Source organism: Hyla sarda, chromosome 2 (genome assembly GCF_029499605.1).
Source record: "Hyla sarda isolate aHylSar1 chromosome 2, aHylSar1.hap1, whole genome shotgun sequence".
NCBI lineage: Eukaryota > Metazoa > Chordata > Amphibia > Anura > Hylidae > Hyla > Hyla sarda.
The window spans coordinates 74,031,721-74,054,371 of NC_079190.1; the positions used below are offsets into that span (position 1 = coordinate 74,031,721).

At 41.9% G+C, this 22,651-nt stretch overlaps 1 protein-coding gene across 3 annotated transcripts in view; it reads left to right on the forward strand.

The window, feature by feature from the left end:
- The window catches only part of LRCH1 (leucine rich repeats and calponin homology domain containing 1), a 236,885-nt gene that overhangs the window by 144,019 nt on the left and 70,215 nt on the right, over window positions 1-22,651 (forward strand). For 2 of the 3 annotated variants that reach the window (XM_056562088.1, XM_056562087.1), the window contains exons 12-15: window positions 1,632-1,712; window positions 1,798-1,834; window positions 10,052-10,096; window positions 13,531-13,600. In XM_056562088.1, coding sequence (XP_056418063.1) covers window positions 1,632-1,712; window positions 1,798-1,834; window positions 10,052-10,096; window positions 13,531-13,600 — 233 coding nt within the window. Of the gene's footprint in view, window positions 1-1,631; window positions 1,713-1,797; window positions 1,835-10,051; window positions 10,097-13,530; window positions 13,601-18,260; window positions 18,363-22,651 lie in introns of all 3 variants that reach the window. The other variant, XM_056562089.1, reaches the window with a different exon arrangement.

The window sequence follows — 22,651 nt, forward strand, 5'->3', positions numbered from 1 at the left end:
AATTGTCTGCCGCTGAAATTCCACAGTGTGTACAGGTCTCGCGGAGACCCATTCATACTAATGTTAAGTTTGCATGGGAATTCCGTAGTGTGAACATACCCTTAGAATAATTTACGTCAATTTCAGGAGTGCAGTAAAATTTCTTATTGCGTCGGGGATCAAGTTGGCTACATATGTATGTGAGAATGTGCAGACTCCAGAAAACAAACAAAAAGAGTGACTTATAGTATCAAGTCCTATGTTTTGGCTCCATAATAAGTACAATGCAATAATTAAAGGGGTACGCTGCCCCTAGACATCTTGTCCCCTATCCAAAGGATAGGAGATAAGATGTCTAGGGGCGGAGTACCCCTTTAAATAAAAATATTTAAGGCAGGCTATTGTGACAAATATATGTAAAGGCTTGATCATCTAAAGCTATTGTATCCTCTTACATAGGTCATATGTTTTTTTAGTGTTGGTTAAAAATACTCACCGAAATACTGTGTGTACTCAATATAGTAAAGCACACACGATCAGTATTTTTCCTTATATATTAATAATTAAAGAGTACCTGTCACCAAATAAACTTTTAATATAGCAAAGATACTTTGCTACTTTCTTGCTGTTAAAATTCTTAAAGGGGTATTCCAGGCCAAAACTTTTTTTTATATATCAACTGGCTCCGGAAAGTTAAACAGATTTGTAAATTACTTCGATTAAAAAATCTTAATCCTTGCAATAGTTATTAGCTTCTGAAGTTGAGTTGTTGTTTTCTGTCTAACTGCTTTCTGATGACTCACGTCCCGGGAGCTGTGTAGCTCCTATGGGGATATTCTCCCATCATGCACAGCTCCCGAGACGTGACATCATCATTGAGCAGTTAGACAGAAAACTTCAGAAGCTAATAACTATTGAAAGGATTAAGATTTTTTAATAGAAGTAATTTACAAATCTGTTTAACTTTCCGGAGCCAGTTGATATATATATATAAAAAAAAAGTTTTTGCCTGGAATACCCCTTTAACCTTTATGTTTTTAATGTGATTGAAAAAACGTCCACTAGGTCAAACAGTTAGTTTGGTCTCCTCCCGGCCTAGCAGGAGACCAAATTCAGGAAGTGTGTGCGAGGCATGGTGAGGCACAGCTTTCACAGCACAGGCTTCAGTGACATTGTTCCTGCTGGGGAACACCCACTTTCTCCTGCCGGGAGCTCACACAATGTGAACAAGGGGAAAGGTATGAAAAAGAGCTTTTTAAAGCTCTGAAACATTTTTGCAGGAGGAGGGGTGTTAGGAGTAGTAAGGGAATATAAACTGAGTTAGTTTAGAAAATATGATTTTCTGACCAGTACTCTTTAAACACCTAATACCAGTTATGTTTTACAACCAGTCAATAAGCTAGGCTGTGTTCACACATTGGGGATTGGTTTTTCATTTTTTTCATAATTTTCCTAAATCGCTGCAAAAACTTTACGGTTTTACCATAATTTGTTTTGATAGGATACACTACTATTCTTTTCTTTAGATTGAACAGTGTTAAAGCTTTCAACTCAAGTGTAAACAGCTTTATTGTCCAGAACATTTATTTGCTGTAATGCATTTTCATGATACAATAATTTTAACCTTTTATTATTATTTTTATTTCTTGCAGGCTAAGAATGGAAATTGAAGATAGTACAGAGCTGTACAGTTTACAGACTACCCCATCTAATGTGAATAGGTCTACAGTAAAGTGTGTTTATTTCTTATTGTAAAGTATATTAATTTGAGGGCTTTATTCTATCCAGAGTTACTGACATTTTATTTATTTTTTCCAGTGGCCAAGTAGAATTACAGATGTCTCCAATTCTGCAGGTAAGAATTGAACATGTCAGTCAATGTTCATAGCAAGTGTTTTTAATAAAAATTGCGGTATTAGTTTTATGTGGCTTTATATTATCAAAGGAACTAAACATGTTTTTTTTAGTTGTAAAAAATATCACTTTATTTATCCTGCATGGATAATGGCATAAAAATACATATTACAATATACAAATGAATATAACATTAAACAGGCTGCTCTTCAAAGAGCTGTACCCCTCTGCCATAGGGATTCGCCATTCATATTAAATGCTGAATAGCACCTTACAAAAAATGTTCTTGGGCCACAAATAGCTGACTCCCATTTTTTCTTCTCCATAATGTATATTATTATAGGCATTTTTTAATTGACGTTTTTTTCCCCTCATTCTCACTACAAGTCATGTGATTTTTTCTTCATGTGACTCGAGGTTATGTACTGAAGGATTTGGGGCAAAATGCTTAAATATTTTTTGCTGCCATTTTTTATCCACCTATGGGAGAAAAACACCACCATTTCTTAAAAAATAAAAAACAACAACTCGCCATACCCAGAGCAGTGGGTGTCATGAAAGGGGGCGGCAGGGAGTTAGTGAGCACTAACTGTCCCTAAAACCGCTGACACTTCCTATTGCCCATTGGCCCTATGCGAAGGATCGACAACCACGAGGAGAGTCCCTATACTGCGCTAAACTGCATGGACGTCAAGTAAAACAAAACAAACGAAACAGCACATGTAGGGGAACAAGTCAGGAACATAACAGGAATGCTACAAAGCATCAAACAGATAATACACGGCAGTATATAGCAAACTAAAACGGGACAGGATAACAAGAGCACAATTCACACTAGACAAAAAGACACCCCATTCCATAAAAGGAGTGGACTGCAATAATAACTCCAAATGGACTCCATGCTAGTGGAACACTCAACAGTGTGGAACGGATACCAGCCAAGGAGGATACATATATAAAAGTATATGAAACATCGGCAAAGACTCCAACATACTCCTAGATAGACAGATTAGCACAAAGCTTGGGACAGGATTCTATCCTAGGAGATCCAGGATCCAACAAGGTCAAACAGGACTGATACAAAGGCATAATGTGAAAACGGACTAAGATTCACAAAACAGATTACAATCTGAACACGGGTCTAAACAAGGAACACTAAATAAATGCAATAGAAGAATACTAAAACCCAACAAGATACTTCAACAAGGCAAGCTAAAATACAGATATCAAAATCTATAGGACATGGAGCTAAGGCTAAGTTTCCACTAGCCTTTTTTTTTTGGGAGGGGACCCCCCCCCCCGCCCCCCCAAAAAAAACTAGTGTAAACTTAACACCAAGAAAAACGCCAATTCTGCTGCATGCCATTTTTTCGGCCAAAAAACACTGCGGTCAGATATTAGCTGTAAATCAATGAGAAATCTCTAAATTCTTTTTCCACTGTGCGTTTTTTAGTTTGGCGTTTTTTTTAATCCTTTTGCTGTTTTTTTTTTACTCTTTTTTGGCGTATTTCAGCTCCTTGGCGGCTTTGCAAAAGTCGCAGCATGTTGATCCTATGGCGTTTTTTCCCCTTAAATTGTGGCATTTTTCTCCCATAGTCTTCTAAAAAAAAACAAGCCAAGAAAAACGACATGTGGGTTTTAACTTTGGCATTTTTCAGGCGGTTTTTATTCTTTTTTGGACTTAAGCGATCCAAAAAAGTGATGGAGATACCTTTTTTAATAAAATTTCGTAGGGTACCATTAAAAAAATATTAAAAAAGATACAGTAGTGATGGAATTTTTTTTATTTATCTTTATTATAACAAAATTTTAATACATTTTTAAACAATTAATGCGGGCAGGCAGGGCACTAAAAAGGTAGCCGACAATAATTCAAATGTAGTGTGTGTGTGTTTTTAACTTTTTTTTATTTTTTTTTTATTTTTTAGGTAGTACTACTACTCCCAGCATGGAACACACTGTGATGGGAGTAGTAGTAACTGTACTAATTGGCAGATCACCCGCGTCACTTCTGGCACCCGCTGTCATCCTCCTGTATAATGTATAGATGCAGGCGGCCGGCCGCTCTTCTCTGGTCCCCTGCACTGCCGTATATATACACCTATTTATATTTCCTGCAGCGAGCTGTGATTGGCCTGATGGTTCCAGCCAATCACAACTCCCTGTGGGAAATATGAATAGGTGTATATATACGTCAGTGCAGAGCGGCCGGCCGCCAGCATCTATGCATTATACAGGAGGATCACAGCGGGTGTCAGGAGTGCTATCTGTCTATTAAGTCAGGTACTACAGCTCCCAGCATGGAGCAGAGTATGCTCCATGTTGGGAGCAGTAGTAGCTGCAGTTAAGGACAGATCACTGTGGGTGTCACTCCTGATACCCGCTGCCATCATCCTTCTTCCCTGAGATGTGGAGCGGCTTTCTCCTGTCCTCGCATCTCTGCTCTGTACTCCGGCCGGCCACTCACCATTCATATTTCCTGCTGAGAGCGGGGATTGGCTGCCACCATCCGGCCAATCCCCACTCTGTGCGGAAAATATAAATGAGTGATGTGAATTTTTATTCACATCGCTGGCTGGCCCAGAGTATAGTGCAGAGATGCGGGCGCTGTATAGAGCTGCTCCGCATCTCTGCTATATTATGGAAAATCACATCGGGTGTCAGGAGTGACACCCGGGGCGATCTGTCTGTTAGTACAGGAACTACTACTCCCATCATGGAACAGTATGTTCCATGCTGGGAGTAGTAGTGCTACCTAAAAAATTAAAAAACACAAACACTACATTTTTTATTATGGTTGGCTACATTTATAGTGCCCTGCCCCCCCACATAAATTGATCCCTGTTTAAAAATGAAATGCTGTCCTGGTCCATGTGTGTTGCTGCACTGAAATATATATTCCTGCATTTGAGCTACTGCGCTGGATATTTCTTCATCTTTTATCTTATCTTCAACATTGTCCTAGCTGATCCGTGACGCAGAACTTGGTTGTTGTTTTAAATTAAAATTTCGTTATAAAAAATATAAATTTTGTTAAATAAATTTTTCCATCACTACTGCATCCTTTTTTCTTTTTTTTTTGGTACGCAACAAATTTAGAAGAAAAAAAAACGCCAAAGGGGCAAAAATGCAATTTCCACTTAAATGCAGAAACACCAGAAAAAATGCGAGAAAAAAAAAAGTCAGACGCAAGAAATTGCATTGGTGTTTTTTCTGGCGCTTTTTTCACACAAAAAATGCAGGGAAAAAAAACAAGTGGAAACTTAGCCTGACAAAGGAGAATAAAGAAACATGGTCAGAGAAACAGGTGTAATTACCAGCAAGGAATACCAGTAGAGCTAGGATCTAAATAATCCCACCCGGGATCCCATAGGCTGGAAGCATTAACTCTCCCATAACCAGAGAGCATTCACAGAAATTGTTCAAACATGAACTGCATGCCAGACCAGGCCCTAAAACAGAAAATAGCAAAACACAGAAAAACAGACATTACAGTGGGTTTGGCATTTTATTTTTCCCTATTAACTTCCAGCTAACATCTGGCCGCAGCGTTTTCAGCACAGAAAAACCCTACTTGAACACTACTTTACCCTACAAAATTACTAATATGTGTTACAAGTGGAGACTAATCACCTTTGCTGTTGTAAAGAATAGTGGGGAGATTAAAACCTGTGCAGAGGAAAAGTTGACCAGTTGCCCATAGCAACCAATCGGATTGCTTCTTTTATTTTGAAAAGGGTCTCTGAAAAATGAAAGAAGGTATCTCATTGGTTGCTATGGGCAACTGGTCAACTTTTCCTCTGCACAGGTTTTGATAAATCTCCCCATAGGTCCTTAAAGGAAATCTGTCATCAGTTTCACCGGCACTAACCTGTTAGTACAGACAGGTAGTGCAGATGACACTGATGATACCAATACTTACCTGATCCCATTTCGTGCTCCAGTTCTTCTGCTATCTTCTTAAGTATCTTCTGTTCCAGGGCCGACTTGAAGCATGGGCAGGGAGCTTCCTGACGTCACTGCTGCTGCTTCTCTGCTGGGTCCTGCTGCAGCGGTGTCAGGTCTGCCCATGCTCCAAGTCGGCTCCGCACGGAAGATACCAAAGAAGATAGCGGAAGAACCGGAGCATGGAACAAGATTAGGTAAGTATGGTTGTCATCAGTGTCCTCTGCACTACCTGTCTGTACCGACAGGTTAGTGCAGGTGACACCGATAACAGATTTCCTTTAAATAGCCAAAATCTCCCAGATATCAGTTTGGTTCACTACAGTAGCCTTGCTCTATGTGCCATTGTCAAAAACAGCTTTAAAATCATACGATCTATAAAAATATATACACACACACTGTATAGCCAAATGTATGTGGTCACCCCTCTCAGCTAGTTATTAATCACATTCACTAAATCAAGTGCACAGCCATGCGTTCTCCATAGGTAAACAGGGGTAGTAGCATGGGTCTTGTATAGATATTCATACATGGTGGATGCCATCTTTTTTGCTACAGTAGTAAAACATAACAAAAACTGTATTCTGTAGGTCAATACAGTTACAACAATATTATCAAATCTATAAAGATAACATACTGTGCAATTTATTATATTATACAGTATGATCAATAAAACCCTTAAAAAATACAAGTTGCTTGCAAAAAAAAGCAATCATGTGATATCATAATGCTAAAAAGTTATGGCTTTTAGAAAGTGGTAATAAAATAAATAAATAAATAAATTCTACTAAAAACTGTTACAATTGGAAGGGGTTAAAGGGGTACTCCGGTGGAAAACATTTTTTTTTTTAATCAACTGGTGCCAAACAGTTAAACAGATATGTAAATAACTTCTAGTTAAAAAATATTTGTCCTTCCAGTACTTATTAGCAGCTGTATGCTGAAATTTTTTTCTTTTTTAATTTCTTTTCTGTAACAGTGCTCTCTGCTGACACCTGATGCCCGTATCAGGAACTGTCCATAGCAGGAGATAATCCATCCCCATAGCAAACTTATGCTGCTCTGGACAGTTCCTGACACGGACAGAGGTGTCAGCAGAGAGCACTGTGAACAAGACAAAACATAAATTAAAAAAAATAAAAGAATTTCCTCTGTAGCATAGAGCTGCTAAAAAGTACTGGAAAGGTAAAGATTTTTTTTTATAGAAGTAATTTACAGATCTGTTCAACTTTCTGGCACCAGTTCATTTAAAAAAAAGTTTTCCACCGGAGTACCCCTTTAAAGGATATTGGCTTAAGATGGTTTGTGAAGTGGAAGCTTTATCATTGCTTGTGTTGGTAGTCACAAGCTGTGTTTGTCCTCTTTCAGTGTTGAAGCTATGTGTGCCTTCCACAAATTTATGAAAAGGTTGCACAGAGTATGGTAAAATTGTCGCGCGTGTACTTGTGTCGGCTTCTGGGATGTTGTAGGCAAGCTTTGTAAATGGATGTTGAGAAAATTGAACATGATTAGTTCACAACAATCACAGAAATTGATGTGATCCAAGGTTGATACAAGGTGCCCAACCCCAAGTGCAGTTGTGCACCTACGTTGGAGTGGAGGACCCGCACCTATGGATCACAATGTGGTTTCACTGCTGTGGTTAATGTAAACAATGACATTAGCTATACCTCAAAACTGATGTAAAATTGAGACATTAGCCAGTATATCCTTATATGAAGGACACACTTGAGCCCGCATACCACGCCAAGGTTTCTCAAGTGATGCGGGTCCTATCAACTAACCTACCTGGCCAGATAAATAAAACCAGGAACCGATATACGGCAGCCATAGGCCTGACTTGCAGATTGCTCCTCAGTCACCTCCAGTATGAATCTAAGCACACATACAATGGGAGGGAGTAGACAAACTACAAGCCCCACCCCTGGTTGGTTCATTTGTAGCAGGCCTCACAGGTGAAACCCTAATGCTACCCAGCAAGATAAAAGGGTGCATTAGTATAAGCCTTAAGCAAAGACATGTCGGCTTATATTTGCATGAACATGGTTATAGCATGAAAACTCAACCCCAAGTGCAGTTGTGCACCTTTGCTGGGGCGGAGGTCCTGCTCTTGTGAACCGTTGCTAAGGGCGATCCCCAGCATAGTTCACAACCACTACAAAGTCAAAGAGCAAAATTGTTCTAGTAAGGCTAGGTTCACACTGACGTTGTTTTCCGTCCCGCTCGGTCCGTTTGGCTTTTTTATTAAAAAAAAAATGTTTTCATGAGTAGAACAGACCCGGGTCGCCCGAGTTTAGCGGAGAACAAATATAGTGCATGCAGTATTTTTTTCCTGCTAAACTCCCGTCCTGACGGAATTGCCGAAGGAGTCCAACGGCAAAGTGAACGATGCCTAAGCAAGTTTAGCAACATTAACTTCAAGACTGGAAATGCTAAAAAAAAAGTCTCAAAAATAATGATGCAATAAATTTGCGACTTTTTTACACAACAAAAGATGATTAAAATGCTCCATGAATTCCCCTGTAAGTGTCTAGAAGTAACAGAAGCTCAGCTGCAAAGTGGTAGACCAGGCAAATGTCATGAATCACAGTTTACTGGAAATCTGATGGATGAATATTGGTTTGGCAGATACCTATAATATGTCACAGACCAGATTTTCACAGCACTTATATACAATTTGGTGGAAGAGTTATTATGGTATTGGGTGGTTTTTCAGGGATTAGGCTAGGCCCCTTATTTTTAGTGAGTGTAACCTTAAAAGTGGTTATCTACCATAAGGTGAATTTAGTACTTACCTGCCAGACAGTAATGGACATGCTTAGGAAGGATCCATGCTTGTCTTAGGGCTAAATGGCTGTGCTGTGAATCCACCATAATGCTGTGGCTCATGGCACAAGTCCCATAATATCTTGTTTGTATGTGTGAGGTCATTTTTCTCCCTCCCACACATCAGCCACCCCACCCATTGAAGCACAAGTGTGCTGCCTTCCATGCAATAGACCAGTGGTTTTTAACCAGGGTGCCCCCCAGCTGTTGCAAAACTAAAATTTACTGCAGAATGATCTTCTTCCCACCCAGTGGTTGCTCCACCCAGTAAAGCAGACAGGCTCCCTGTCATCGCCTGACTAGTGATGTAATGTCTCGGGCCACATTTTGTATGCTGTTAAAAATAAACATTGTGGCAAAGATCACATAAGAATTGTGAGAAAACCGTCACACAGGTACAGACATTATATTATGAACTACACTGTAGCACAGTCAAATAAAATAAATTGTGGAATACCCCTTTAATATTATAGAAAACAAAGCCATTTTATTAGGGCTGGACCGATATTGATTTTTTAGGGCCGATACCAATAATCTGTGACCTTTCAGGACGATAGCCGATAACTTATACCGATATTCCGGTATAAGTTATCGGCTATTTATAAAACCGGGGATGGAGGAGGCAATGGGGCAGCGGCGGCCGCGGTCTCTGGCCGGGGAGGCGAGGCGGGGGGGGGGGGGGGGGGGCTTGGGGGTTGGGGTCGAGGCATTATCGGCATATCGACAAGGTAATTGCCGATACCGATAATGTCCAGAATCGTGAATATTGGCCAAACCAATAATCGGTCGATCCCAACATTTCATACAGTTGTAGTTTCCAGTTTTGTGGACCCGTCTGGTAAAGGCCCTTTCCTGCTGCATTATATTGGTGATGACGGAACTCGAGTGGCTATAAACCTAACCTCACACATATTCTTGGCTGAATCTGCACTAATTCTCACAGACACAATCCAGAATTCTGAGGAAAGCCTTTCCAGAAGAGCAGATGCTTCCAAGGCTTCAAACAGGATGGCGACTCCATATCACTACTCATGGGGGGAGATTTATCAAAACCTGTGCAGAGGAAGAGTGGTGCAGTTGTCCATAGCAACCAATCAGATTGCTTCTTTCATTTTCCACAGGCCTCTAAAGAGGCCTGTGGAAAATGAAAGATGCAATCTGATTGGTTGCTATGGGCAACTGCACCACTCTTCCTCTGCACAGGTTTTGATAAATCTCCCCCATGGTGTTAAAGTTAGATGTCCTGAAAATGTATATAGGTGGAATATTTAGGTGTCCACATCCTTTTGGCCATAAAGTGTTATGTTTAACATAAGAATAAAAGTGTCTGCTTCTTCAGAAACACTTGTATTTCCAAATCACCTTTATTTCTGCAGGAGACTATAGGATTGTGTGACAGCTTCTGTTTCTAATGTACTTACTCAGTAACCTTTTTTTTAATGTGCAGAATGAGATGAATGAGACTGAAGCTTGTTATAATTCCCAGGAAGAGGTGGGTTGCGTACATTGCTACATTTACAGAATCAAAATGTTTACTTCATCCTTTAACATCAAATGCTACACATGGTTTCTTTACATATTTTACTGGTAAAGTTTTAAAATATCCTGTCTAGCATAGTGTTCTCCTTCCACACTTCTAATTTAACAACTAGGTTGTACTGAAAACATACAACTCTAAAGGGATCTATGGTGCTGTAAGTACAGTAGAACTGCTGAAGGTCTGGAATACACATTTAAATACACAAGAACTAACTCCACTTCATTCTTCACCTATTTCCTGTTCATAGAAAAAAAAAATTGATTCTACTTAAAGGGGTATTCTGGTGGAAAACTTTTTTTTTAAATCAACTGATGCCAGAAAGTTAAACAGATTTGTACCTTACCGTACTTCTATAAAAAAAATTCCTAATCCTTACAATACTTATTAGCTGCTGTATACTGCAGAGGAAATTCTTTTCTTTTTGAATTTCTTTTCTGTCTGACCACAGTGCTCTCTGCTGACACCGCTGTCCATTTTAGGAACTGTCCAGAGCAGGATAGGTTTGCTATGGGGATTTTCTCCTGCTCTGGACAGTTCCTGACATTGACAGAGGTGTCAGCAGAGAGCACTGTGGTCAGACCAGTGCCGGTTTTAGGCTTAGTGTGGCCCTAGGCAAAATCAAAAGAGGGGCCCCAAAAGTCATAATAGTGCACTAACCAGATTTGCACATTTTTGGTCACTTCAAATACCATAAAAAATATCTAAAAAGCAATTGAAAAGTCCCATCAAAACAAAAATGGTACAGATCAAAAATACAAATCAAAGCGCAAAAAACAACCCTCATACATCCCCATATACAGAAAAATAAAAATTATAGGGATCAGAATAGTATAATTTTATATTTTTGTATAGTTCCCCCACATTAGGTTGGCAGTATAGTTCCCACACATTTGGTTGGCTGTATAGTCCCCCCACATTAGGTTGGCAGTATAGTTCCCCCCACATTAGGTTGGCAGTATAGTTCCCCCACATTCGGTTGGCTGTATAGTTCCCCCACAATAGGTTGCCAGTATAGCTTCCCAAGATTAGGTTGGCAGTATAGTTCCCCCACATTAGGTTGTAGTTCCCCCACATTAGGTTGGCAGTATAGTTCCCCCACATTAGGTAGACAGTATAGTTCCCCCATATTAGGTAGACAGTATAGTTCCCCCACATTAGATAGACAGTATAGTTCCCCCACATTAGGTAGGCAGTATGTTCCCCCACATTAGGTAGGCAGTATAGTTCCCTAACATAAGGTTGGCAGTATAGTTCCCCCACATTAGGTAGACAGTATAGTTCCCCCACATTAGGTTGGCAGTATAGTTCCCCCACATTAGATTGGCAGTACAGTTCCCCCCCACATTAGGTGCACCACAGTTCCCTCCACATTAGGTGCAGTACAGTTCCCTCCACATTAGGTGCAGTACAGTTCCCTGCACATTAGGTGCAGTACAGTTCCCCCACATTAGGTGCAGTACAGTTCCCCCACATTAGGTGCAGTACAGTTCCCCCACATTAGGTGCAGTACAGTTCCCCCATATTAGGTAGGCAGTATAGTTCCCCCACATTAGGTAGGCAGTCTGTTCCCCCACATTAGGTAGGCAGCATAGTTCCCCCACATTAGGTAGAGAGTATAGTTCCCCCACATTAGGTTGGCAGTATAGTTCCCCCACATTAGGTTGGCAGTATAGTTCCCCCAAATTAGGTAGACAGTATAGTTCCCCCACATTTGGTGCAGTACAGTTCCCCCCACATTAGGTGCAGTACAGTTCCCTGCACATTAGGTGCAGTACAGTTCCCCCACATTAGGTGCAGTACAGTTCCCCCACATTAGGTGCAGTACAGTTCCCCCACATTAGGTGCAGTACAGTTCCCCCATATTAGGTAGGCAGTATAGTTCCCCCACATTAGGTAGGCAGTCTGTTCCCCCACATTAGGTAGGCAGCATAGTTCCCCCACATTAGGTAGAGAGTATAGTTCCCCCACATTAGGTTGGCAGTATAGTTCCCCCACATTAGGTTGGCAGTATAGTTCCCCCAAATTAGGTAGACAGTATAGTTCCCCCACATTTGGTGCAGTACAGTTCCCCCCACATTAGGTGCAGTACAGTTCCCCCACATTAGGTAGGCAGTATAGTTCCCCCACATTAGGTGCAGTACAGTTCCCCCCACATTAGGTGCAGTACAGTTCTCCACATTAGGGGCAGTATAGCTCCCCACATTAGGTGCAGTATAGTTCCTCCACATTAGGTGCAGTAAAGTTCTCCACATTAGGTGCAGTATAGCTCCCCACATTATGTGCAGCATAGTTCCCCACATTAGGTGCAGTATAGTTCCCCCACAGACATACAGCCTTCAGCCATATACAGTGTATGGCTGGAGGCTGTATGTCTGTGTACTGCCCCACTTCAGTGTTCCGACCACCGCTCCTCCGGTCTGGGGTCACGATCTACTGCCATGGCCTATAGACCATAACAGTAGGTCCCAGGACCGGAGGATCGGTGGTTGGAACACCGAAGATGACGTGCTGCCAGCTAGTGCTGGTGACTTACCATGCTGGCCGGTGCGCGTCCTTCTCGTCGATTATCCGCTCCTACATTGCTATGGGCGCACGCACGGGATGTCAGTGACGTCCCTGCATGCGTTAACCTTCGGCCCCTGCGTTTTTAAAGTTAACGCGGGGGCCGCCGCAGAAAGGTAACCAAGACATCCTTGTGTTCTGAAAAGATCTTTCGGGACATAGGGATGTCCAGAATGTGATGGGGGCCCCCTCAGTGGCGACCGCGGATCCCCCCCTGGGCTTGATTAGGGTGTGCCCAGGCACACCCGGCACACCCCATGCGTACGCCTATGCTGATCAGCTGGCAGGGGGCCCCCTGGGGGATGGGGGCCCTAGGCAATTGCCTGGTTTGCCCCACCCCAATGCCGGCCCTGGGTCAGACAGAAAATAAATCAAAACAGAAAAGAATTTCCTCTGCAGTATACAGCCGCTGATAAGTACTGGAAGGATTAAAAAAATTTTTTATAGAAGTAATTTACAGATCTGTATAACTTTCTGGCAACAGTTGATAAAAAAAAATTTTTTTTCCACAGGAGTACCCATTTAAAGAGCTCTTTTTATGAAGACAATCCCTCTTTAAATAGAAGTCGGGGCTTCATTTACCACTGGTGATCAGTTATTATTGCCAGGAGAAGCCCCATGTGGACACAGATATTTTCTGCAGTGACCACAGCTAGGGAAATATATTATTACTTGATGTCCATGTAATGTGTGAATGCGATGTTTTAGAACAGGAGCCACACTTATAGGCAAATTCCCTTTAGCTGTAATGGCATCTGGTTTATGATGTATTGAATATGAGCTGGTATAATACTGAAGTATTTGGTATTTTCCTCCCATCCCAGGCAGAAGATGGCTCCCCTACCTTGTCCCCAGTACACAGCAGCACAGCCTTTGGTTTAAAACCTCGATCTGGTAGGTTTCACTGCTGGCAGTGCAAAGTGTTTAGTTGCACATTTTCCAAAGATATTATACTTTTTACTTGTCTTGTAATTTCTACAAACAATTTTTATGAGAATAGAATAAGGCTTAGCTCACAATTTGCCATTCGTGAATGTAGTTTTTCTCAATTTTTCAGCATTTTTTTGCAGTGTTCTTTTACGACAGTATAAATCACAGTGCATGTATAACAGTCTTCTTTTTAAGGTTTACATTGAGGAATATGACGTCTCTCAAATGGTGGATATATATGTGAATAGAGCCTTAAGACATTACCGTAATTTCTAAAAACTTTTCATATGTCATGCAGGCAAGTTTTTATCAGTCAAGGTTTCAGTTCTTAACCTCCCACCGATTCCTAGGTATAGCCATAGTGTGCCTCACTCCCAAACTTGGCACTAACTATCTTGGAGACAGGCTTCATTATAGTATATAGCAGCGGTCTTCAACCTGCGGACCTTCAGATGTTGCAAAACTAGAACTCCCAGCATGCCCGGACAGCCGTTGGCTGTCCGGGCATGCTGGGAGTTGTAGCTTTGCAACATCTGGAGGTCCGCAGGTTGAAAAAGAAATCCCGGCACTCACTATGTCTTCTGCCAAGTGTTATGTGTTTATTAAAACACAATGCAAGTACAAGTTGACGCGTTTCGGCCAAAGCCTTTATCAGACCGGCATACAAACTCTGAACGTAATCACGATATATATACACGTGGAAGCCCATCCTACTTCTGGTAATTAGAGGTTGGCATGGTTACCAAATAGTTTACAAACATCACATGTCACATGGTGTCTATAATGCAGAGCATAAATTGTAAATAAACAAAATATATAAATGTATATACTGATCTTATAAGTCTTGCATGTTTCTGATACAGTTCATCCCCTCACTGTCGGATCTGAGATATAACAAGAAAAATACAAAAGATTAAAAACATACCATAATTTACAGTAAAAAATTACAAAAATTACAAAAAAGAAAACTCATAGGGGGAGATTCATCAAAACCTGTGCAAAGGAAAAGTTGCCCAGTTGCCCATAGCAACCAATCAGATGCCTTCTTTCATTTTGCATAGGCCTTGTAAAAAATGAAAGAAGCAAGCTGATTGGTTGCTATGGGCAACTGGACAACTTTTCCTTTGCACAGGTTTTGATAAATCTCCCCCATAATCCCTATTCAAACCTCTAGGTTCTAAGGGGGACAGGCGGTGGATCCAGTATGCCTCTCTCTCTATTCCTCAATAAGGATTTAATGCCACCTCCCCTCCTTGGGCATTGTACATGGTCAATGACCTGATACCTTAATTGTGACACATTATGGCCCATTTTCTCAAAATGTGATGGTATTGGATATAACAAATTCTTGCATCTAATAGATGATTTATGTCTATTGAGTTTCCCCAACGTATAGGAGACCGTACGGACATTTCATGGTATAAATCACATTCCTTGAGTCGCAAGTACTAAAATGTTTAAGTTTAATGACCTCTCCAGAGTGTGGGTGTAATAATCTGTCACTCTTGATTACGTTACTACACTGCGCACAGTGTAGGCACGGATAAGTGCCCTTACGTTGTGTTCTCAGGACCGTCTGTTTTAATTCAGTCTTCTGTGACCCCACATCAGCCCGGACCAATTTGTCCTTAAAGGGGTACTCCAGTGAAAACCTTTTTTCTTTTAAATCAACTGGTGGCAGAAAGTTAAACATATTTGTAAATTACTTCTATTAAAAAAATCTTAATCCTTCCTGTACTTATTAGCTGCTGAACACTACAGAGGAAATTATTTTCTTTTTGGAATGCTCTCTGATGATATCACGAGCACAGTTCTCTCTGCTGTCATTATAATAATAATGCTTTATTTATTGTTGTCCTTAGTGGGATTTGAACCCAAGTCCCCAGCACTGCAAGGCAGCAGTGCTAACCATTGAGCCACCATGCTGCCCTTAGCATACATCTGCTATACATCTGCTATGCATCTGCTATGCATGGTTGCTAAAATGGACAGAGATGTCAGCAGAGAGCACTGTGCTCGTGATGTCATCAGTGTTCCAAAAAGAAAGGAATTTCCTCTGTAGCATTCAGCAGCTAATAAGTAATGGAAGGATTAAGATTTGTTAATAGAAGTAATTAAAAAATATGTTTAACTTTCTGCCACCAGTTGATTTAAAAGAAAAAAGGTTTTCACCAGAGTACCCCTTTAAAGTATTCCTTAGTGGCTGCCCCTGCCATACACTTTTATTTGGTGCTAAATATTGCGCTAACTTTTCCCTTCTAGGAAAACTAAAAGAACGGAGCATTTCTGATGACATCACGACGTTATTATAATAATAATAATAACACTTTATTCATTGTTGTCCTTAGTGGGATTTGAACCCAAGTCCCCAGCACTGCAAGGCAGCAGTACTAACCACTGAGCCACCATGCAGCCCTCAGCATACATCTGCTATGCATCTGCTATGCATGGTTGCTAAAATGGACAGAGATGTCAGCACTGTACTCATGATGTCATCAGTGTTCCAAAAATAAAGGAATTTCCTCTGTAGCATTCAGCAGCTAATAAGTACTGGAAGGATTAAGATTTTTTAAAAGAAGTAATTTACAAATATGTTTAACTTTCTGCCACCAGTTGATTTAAAAGAAAAAAAGGTTTTTACCGCAGTACCCCTTTAAGATTTGGGGCTCTCTTATTACAAATAAGTGGGGGACTCACAAATTCCTGAATCTTGGGATAGGAACTTTTTTATACCTGCCAGGTTGGAGACCACTGGTATATAGAGTCAGCCTCTTGCATTGAGTTGAAGCATGCGCTGAGCCTGAGAGTGAAACACGCTGCTCCCGGCCATATCTAGGGATCGTGGGAGTCTCAGTATTAAGACCTCAACTGCAAAGAGTGTTTGATGTGTCTGCATGACATGCCAAAAGTTTTTAGAAACGACAATAATGCTGTCAAATACGTAGATAGTAATAAATGCTGGTTAACAATAAAATCCATTTATCCATAGAAATTATTTCATTAAAAAACACATTGCTGTTGGTATGTTAAGAAACACAGACGATAACAGGTTATTGCTGCAGAACTTATCACTACTAATCACAGAACTATCAAAACCACAGCTGAGAAATAAAAACTGAACCAAAATGTCTGAGGCAAAGCAAGGATTTGTATGCACACTGATATGTAGATTCCTGTGTGCCGCCAGATATTAAATAGATGGTGGGTACATGCTCCTGACAGATGAGACTGAAACCTCCAGCTTAAGACATACTGGATAATGTAAAAGAAGGTCATGGTGACTTTTCAGATCACTAAAACTTAGACTTATTGGGGCTTTCTGGCCAGAGTGTCTTTTCATATATGCCGAGGAAGGGGTTAATTAAAAAAAGAACACACACTTACCTTACTCCCTCCCTCTTTACGCTGGTCAAGTTGACCTGTTTGGAATAGTAAAGTAGGTCCTAACTAGAGCCTAGTCAGCTTGGTTTAGCTGTCAAAGGGGAACTTCAATACTTAAAGGGGTACTCCCGTGGAAAACTTTTTTTTTTTTAAATCAACTGATGCCAGAAAGTTAAACAGATTTGTAAATCACTTCTATTAAAAAAATCTTAATCCTTCCAGTACTTTTTAGAGGCTGTATACTAAAGAGAAATACAAAAAAGAAATGCATTTCTTGTGATGTCCTGACCACAGTGCTCTCTGCTGACCTCTGCTGTCCATTTTAGGAACTGTCCAGAGCACCATATGTTTGCTATGGGGATTTTCTCCTGTTCTGGACAGTTCCCAAAATGGACAGCAGAGGTCAGCAGAGAGCACTGTGGTCAGGACATCACAGGAAATGCATTTCTTTTTGGATTTCTCTTTAGTATACAGCCCCTAAAAAGTACTGGAAGGATTAAGATTTTAAAATACAAGTGATTTACAAATCTGTTTAACTTTCTGGCACCAGTTGATTTAAAAAAAAAAAATAGAAGTTTTCCACGGGAGTACCCCTTTAATGTTTTATGCCCTATGCACCAGTTATAGGATAAGTGTTTGATCGTGGGGGGTTCCAGCGGTCGGACTCCTCTTGATCTGGCTGGCACCCTGGCTCTTCTCTTGCACAAAGCTGTCACCGCTCCGTGCATTGAGCAATATCGACCACCACACGGAGCGGTCGTCAACACGCCCCCTCCATCCATCTCTATTGGAAAGCCAGAGATAAATAGAGATGCATGATGGTGCCGTGTCGACCACAGCTCCATGCATGAGGAGAGCCGGGAGCCAGGCAGAAGATCCTGGGGGTCCAAGTACCAGAGTTCCCCTTTAATTATGGCTTCCTACTCAATTATCCAGCATGAAGGAGTAGTAGGTTGGCCATTTATATGGGATTTACTGTGATTTATAACTCCATTAGGTCCATTAGCAGTGTTTTAAATGTAGTTCATAATATAAAATGAATATATCTCAGATAAGATAAAAACAGCCGAAAGTAAAATGCTATTTAGCGCTAGCTTTTCATGTCCAACCATTCATCCAGATTTTTGCTTTGCAGACTGACAGTATGTTTTGCTCAGTGCTCTAAGATGCTCTTGCTGTACCTGTGATTTATTCTGGTCCTCTTTTGCTTTATACGGACCTCCTCTGACACCCCCTCCTACAGACCCGTCCCTCACTCTTCCTCCTATCTCCTTCAACAAACTTACACAGGCACAAAATATGGACAATTATAACTTGGACATGTCAGCCGGAGACATTGACAATGGTAGGTGCAGAGAAGTTGCATATGGAACGTCAACTGCATGTTCAAAGGAAGGAACCTGTTCCACTGTAACTCACTCCATCCATGATACACATTCATATCTCTTTGTTCTATTATTACATCACACATTTTGTTCATTGTATATGGTGTATATAGTGAAGTGATTCGTACAAATTCTACAACTGTATGTTTTGTTTTTGTACATTGTACTAGACCAGGTTCTGTGTTCACATTTAATATAACTGGATGTATAAGACAACTCAAATGCCACATGGTATACATTTATTTAATTTATTTATTTACAAAGGGAGTCAATGGCAAATGTATGCATACTTCTACAGTGTACATACGATGGCTCTGGTCAAATGTTGTGTGAATAGAGATTTTGCTTCATGTATCTTCATAATTCAATTGTTGTATTTGGTAAACTCTTTAACGCTTTGCTTAAAGTGAAATGATTCCTATTGAAGGAGTACTCTGGTGCAGGAACACTTATCCCCTATCCTTTGGATGAGAATAAGTGTCTGATCTGCACCGTGGCAGTCCCCAGGAATGGGGCATGCTGACTGCACGAAGTGGCGGCCAACACCCCCTCCCCCTCCATATATCTCTACGGGAGAGCTGGAGATACCCGAACACTGTATCTCCGGCTCTCCCATAGAGATACATGGAGGAGGCATGTTGGCCTCCGCTTTGTGCGGGGCTTGACACAACCAGTTCCTGGGGACTGCCATGGTGCCATACAGGAAATCGTGGTGGGTCCCAGCAGTCAGACCCCCCACGATCAGACACTTATACCCTAGCCTTTGGATACGGGATAAGTGTTCCTGCACCGGAGTACTACTTTAACTAATAGATAAAAAAAATATTTTGTTGCCTTAGGGCAGTGTTTTCCAAACAGCGTGTCTTCAGCTGTTGCTAAACTATATTTCCCAGCATGCCCGAACAGCCAAAGGCTGTCCGGGCATGTTGGAAGTTGTAGTTTTGCAACAGCTGAAAACACACTGTTTGAAAAACACTGTCTTAGTGTCAAAATACAGTATATTAGCCATATTTTTATTTTTGTATTACGTCTGCAAGTCCTTGCCTGACCACGGTGATCCGAACTGAGAGACCCTTCTAAGACTTTAGCCATACTACACCTGTGTGCGGGGACCCTAAGTTTGATTCCCTATTCACTTAGTGGCAGAGATTAATGTTTTAGCTCTCTTTCAACATAAATTAGCTAAAGGTGTTTTCAGGTGTTTTTTTTTTTTTTTTTTTTTTTTATGTGAGGGGGCTGTATACTCCTTTAATTTCATTCTTCTAGCCAAAATAAAATCTATAGTTTTTATTATCCAATTAATCTGGCTACAGACCTATTATATGGTGGATTGGTTACCGATTTTTTGCAGCTTTACACACAAAGGTAAAGTTCACATGATAGAACAGAGGAACAATATTTACCTAGAAATAGGATGAGGTCATTGTTTAAGAAAAGATTTTCCGTAGTGAAAGAAGGTTCATTGTTACAGCACAACAAACTGCACAGGTGGACAACAGAGAAAATGGACCAGCTAGGTTAGATTATTGACTTTGCTTTACAAGTATGAAAAGCCATCCACCGTATTGTTATATAGAGGAATACCTTATTATTTCTATTAAGCACCTAAATTCATAACCTCGTGAGTATCTAAAATACACCCTTTTGAGGTACACAACAATGTCTGCATTCATAGCAGGGATTTATCATTGTCTGTGTAAAAGAGGTTACTTTTCCTGCCATTTTCCTATGCATACATCATGTGCACTTGTGCCAAATTTATCATAAAGGTGCACATTCTTCATATATAGCCTAGAACTTAGAAAGTTTTAAAGTGTGGTCTGGGCTGGAGTGAGATTGCGCAATTTTTTTTGAGTTATGCTAGAGTCTGATCTATCTTTCACTCCATGTATTCAATCCATCTTACATTCTTGTCACCTTCAGACTCTGCCCATTTCTCACCGTTGAAACAGTTGTTGCTCTGATTCATTCTCGCTTGATGGCTGTAACAAATAGGCCTTTCATTCTCCAAACTCTCCCCTTTCCATCCTAAATGCCACAACCAAAGTCATTTTCCTCTCCAAAGGTTGTACCGATGCCTCTCCCCTGTGTCAGTCACTACACTGGTTACCTATTCAGTCTAGAATAAAGTATAAACTCCTCACTTTCGCCCACAAAGCTCTCCACAGTACTGCACCGCTATACATCTCCTCCCTCATCTTTGTTTGCTATCCTTCACATGCTCTCCGCTCTGCTAATGGTCTAATACTAACATCTTCTATAATCTGAACCTCTCACTCCAGTCTCCAAGATTTTGCTTGTGTTGCACCAAAATACAATAGCCAGAACCCTCACTCAGACTTATAGCCAACACCCACAGTTTTAAACATGCCCCGAAGACACATCTCTTCAAGCAGGCATGTAACATTCTCTAATTGGTCTTCCAATTATTCTGCAGTGTCTCCCTATTGTCTGTGCACTTTAAACACTCAGAGATTGGCTGGTGACTGGTTCACCCTCCTTTATATAGTTTATTATATTAATTAAACAGGGCTGGACCATTGAATATACAAAGCACTGGGGGGCGTTGCCTGGATGCTGGAGTGAGCGGACGTGCGCTCTAGGAGCTCCTGCTGCCCTGCCATTATATACCCCTGAAATCTTACCCTGTCGATGATGGTCTTCTTGCCTTTGGTCCCTTCAAGTGCAGGAGAACGGGGTGCTGCTGGTGATCTGGCTCTGAGTGGTGCGGGTGGCTTCCGGTGACTGTGGCCTGTGGCGCTGGACAGAGGAGTAAGGTGGAGGTCTGGAGCCGGTGCGAGATGGAGCAGGTGATCCTCTGTGGCCAGGTGGTGAGCTGTGGGGGCCTCCCCTGGATCTTCTACCCTTCTGGACCCTCGGCCATCCTGAAGACAGGGCGCCATTTTTGGCCTTCGTGGACGGTGCCTTCTTTCCTGGTGGCCATAGCAGCCCCCGCTGGAGGGAAAATGCAGCTGCTGATGTCACGCTGTAAGACCGGGCTGGAGCCTGATACCCTTCTCTGCTCCTGGCTGCTATGTGTTGCTGAGTAAGTACATCTGGGCAATGGCTGAGAGTGCTTGCAGGGACTTGTGGTGCCTGCACTGGCCTTTGGGGTCTCCCTACAATACCCCTCATTGCCTGCAATATTGCCTAGTAACTTTCTAGCTGCTCTCTGTGGGCCCTGGTTTGCTGGGATTTGTGGTGCTATTTCTGCTTTATGTGGACTGCCTGGCCCTCTGTTGAACCCCTACTGTTGGCCATATACACCTAGAGCCTCTCTGCCTGCTCTCTATGAGGCCCAAGCCTGCTGGGACTTGTGGTGCTTCTGCAATCTCCTGTGGACTGCCTCTTCTTCTGGAAAGCCAGCTCCTGCCTGCAATATCAATCTAGTGCCTCTACCTGCTCTCTGTGTGGCCCTGGTTTGTTGGGACTTTTGTTGCTTCTGCTGCCTTCTGTGGACTGCCTCATCCACTGGGGTCCCCCTCTGGCCTGATCTATCTACCTAGTGCCTTTCTACCTGCTCTCTGTGTGGCCCTGAACTGCTGGGACTTTTGGTGCTTCTGGCCTGACATCTTTATAGAGGTGACCTGCACTCATTGGACTGTGTTTCTGGTGCCTTTCTGCCTGCTCTGTGTGTGGCACTGTCAATGATGGGTGGCCCCCATGGTAGTCACAGGAGTAAGAAATCCAAACAATATGATGAAGCCTTGCGGCCAGCCTCTGATGAGGAAGCCTCCTCTGATGATGTGTTCACCCGTTCATGTGGCCCTTATCATCGAGATCCTGGTGCTCAGACCCCGTTTGCTACCAAAGTATCTGTGCAGGCGGAGAAGGCGCTGAGCCAGTTCTCCAGACCTCAGGACCGTCCTGGGGGGGTGATGATCCGCCTCCGTCACAGTTTGAAGGGGTCTCCGACTCCCCAGCAGCAACAGTTCCCTAAAAGGCCTGTCTATGACGCTACAGCTATGGACCATTGGTTCTCGAAGCTCTTCGCTGCCTTTACCTCCTGTCAATTATGGTGACTAAAGTTTATGAACTGCGGCAGGAATTTGTTAATTTGCGACATGAGACCCAAAAGATACGTGAGCGCACTGAGGAAGTGGAACAGTGGAACATACTATACACCCTCTGCGTGAGTGGGTTAATTCCTTCAGCGTCAGCTTACGGGAGTTCTGAGCTGCATGGATGACATGGAGAACTGCCTGAGGCGCAACAATATACGCTTAGTGGGCCTCCCTGAGAAGGTGGA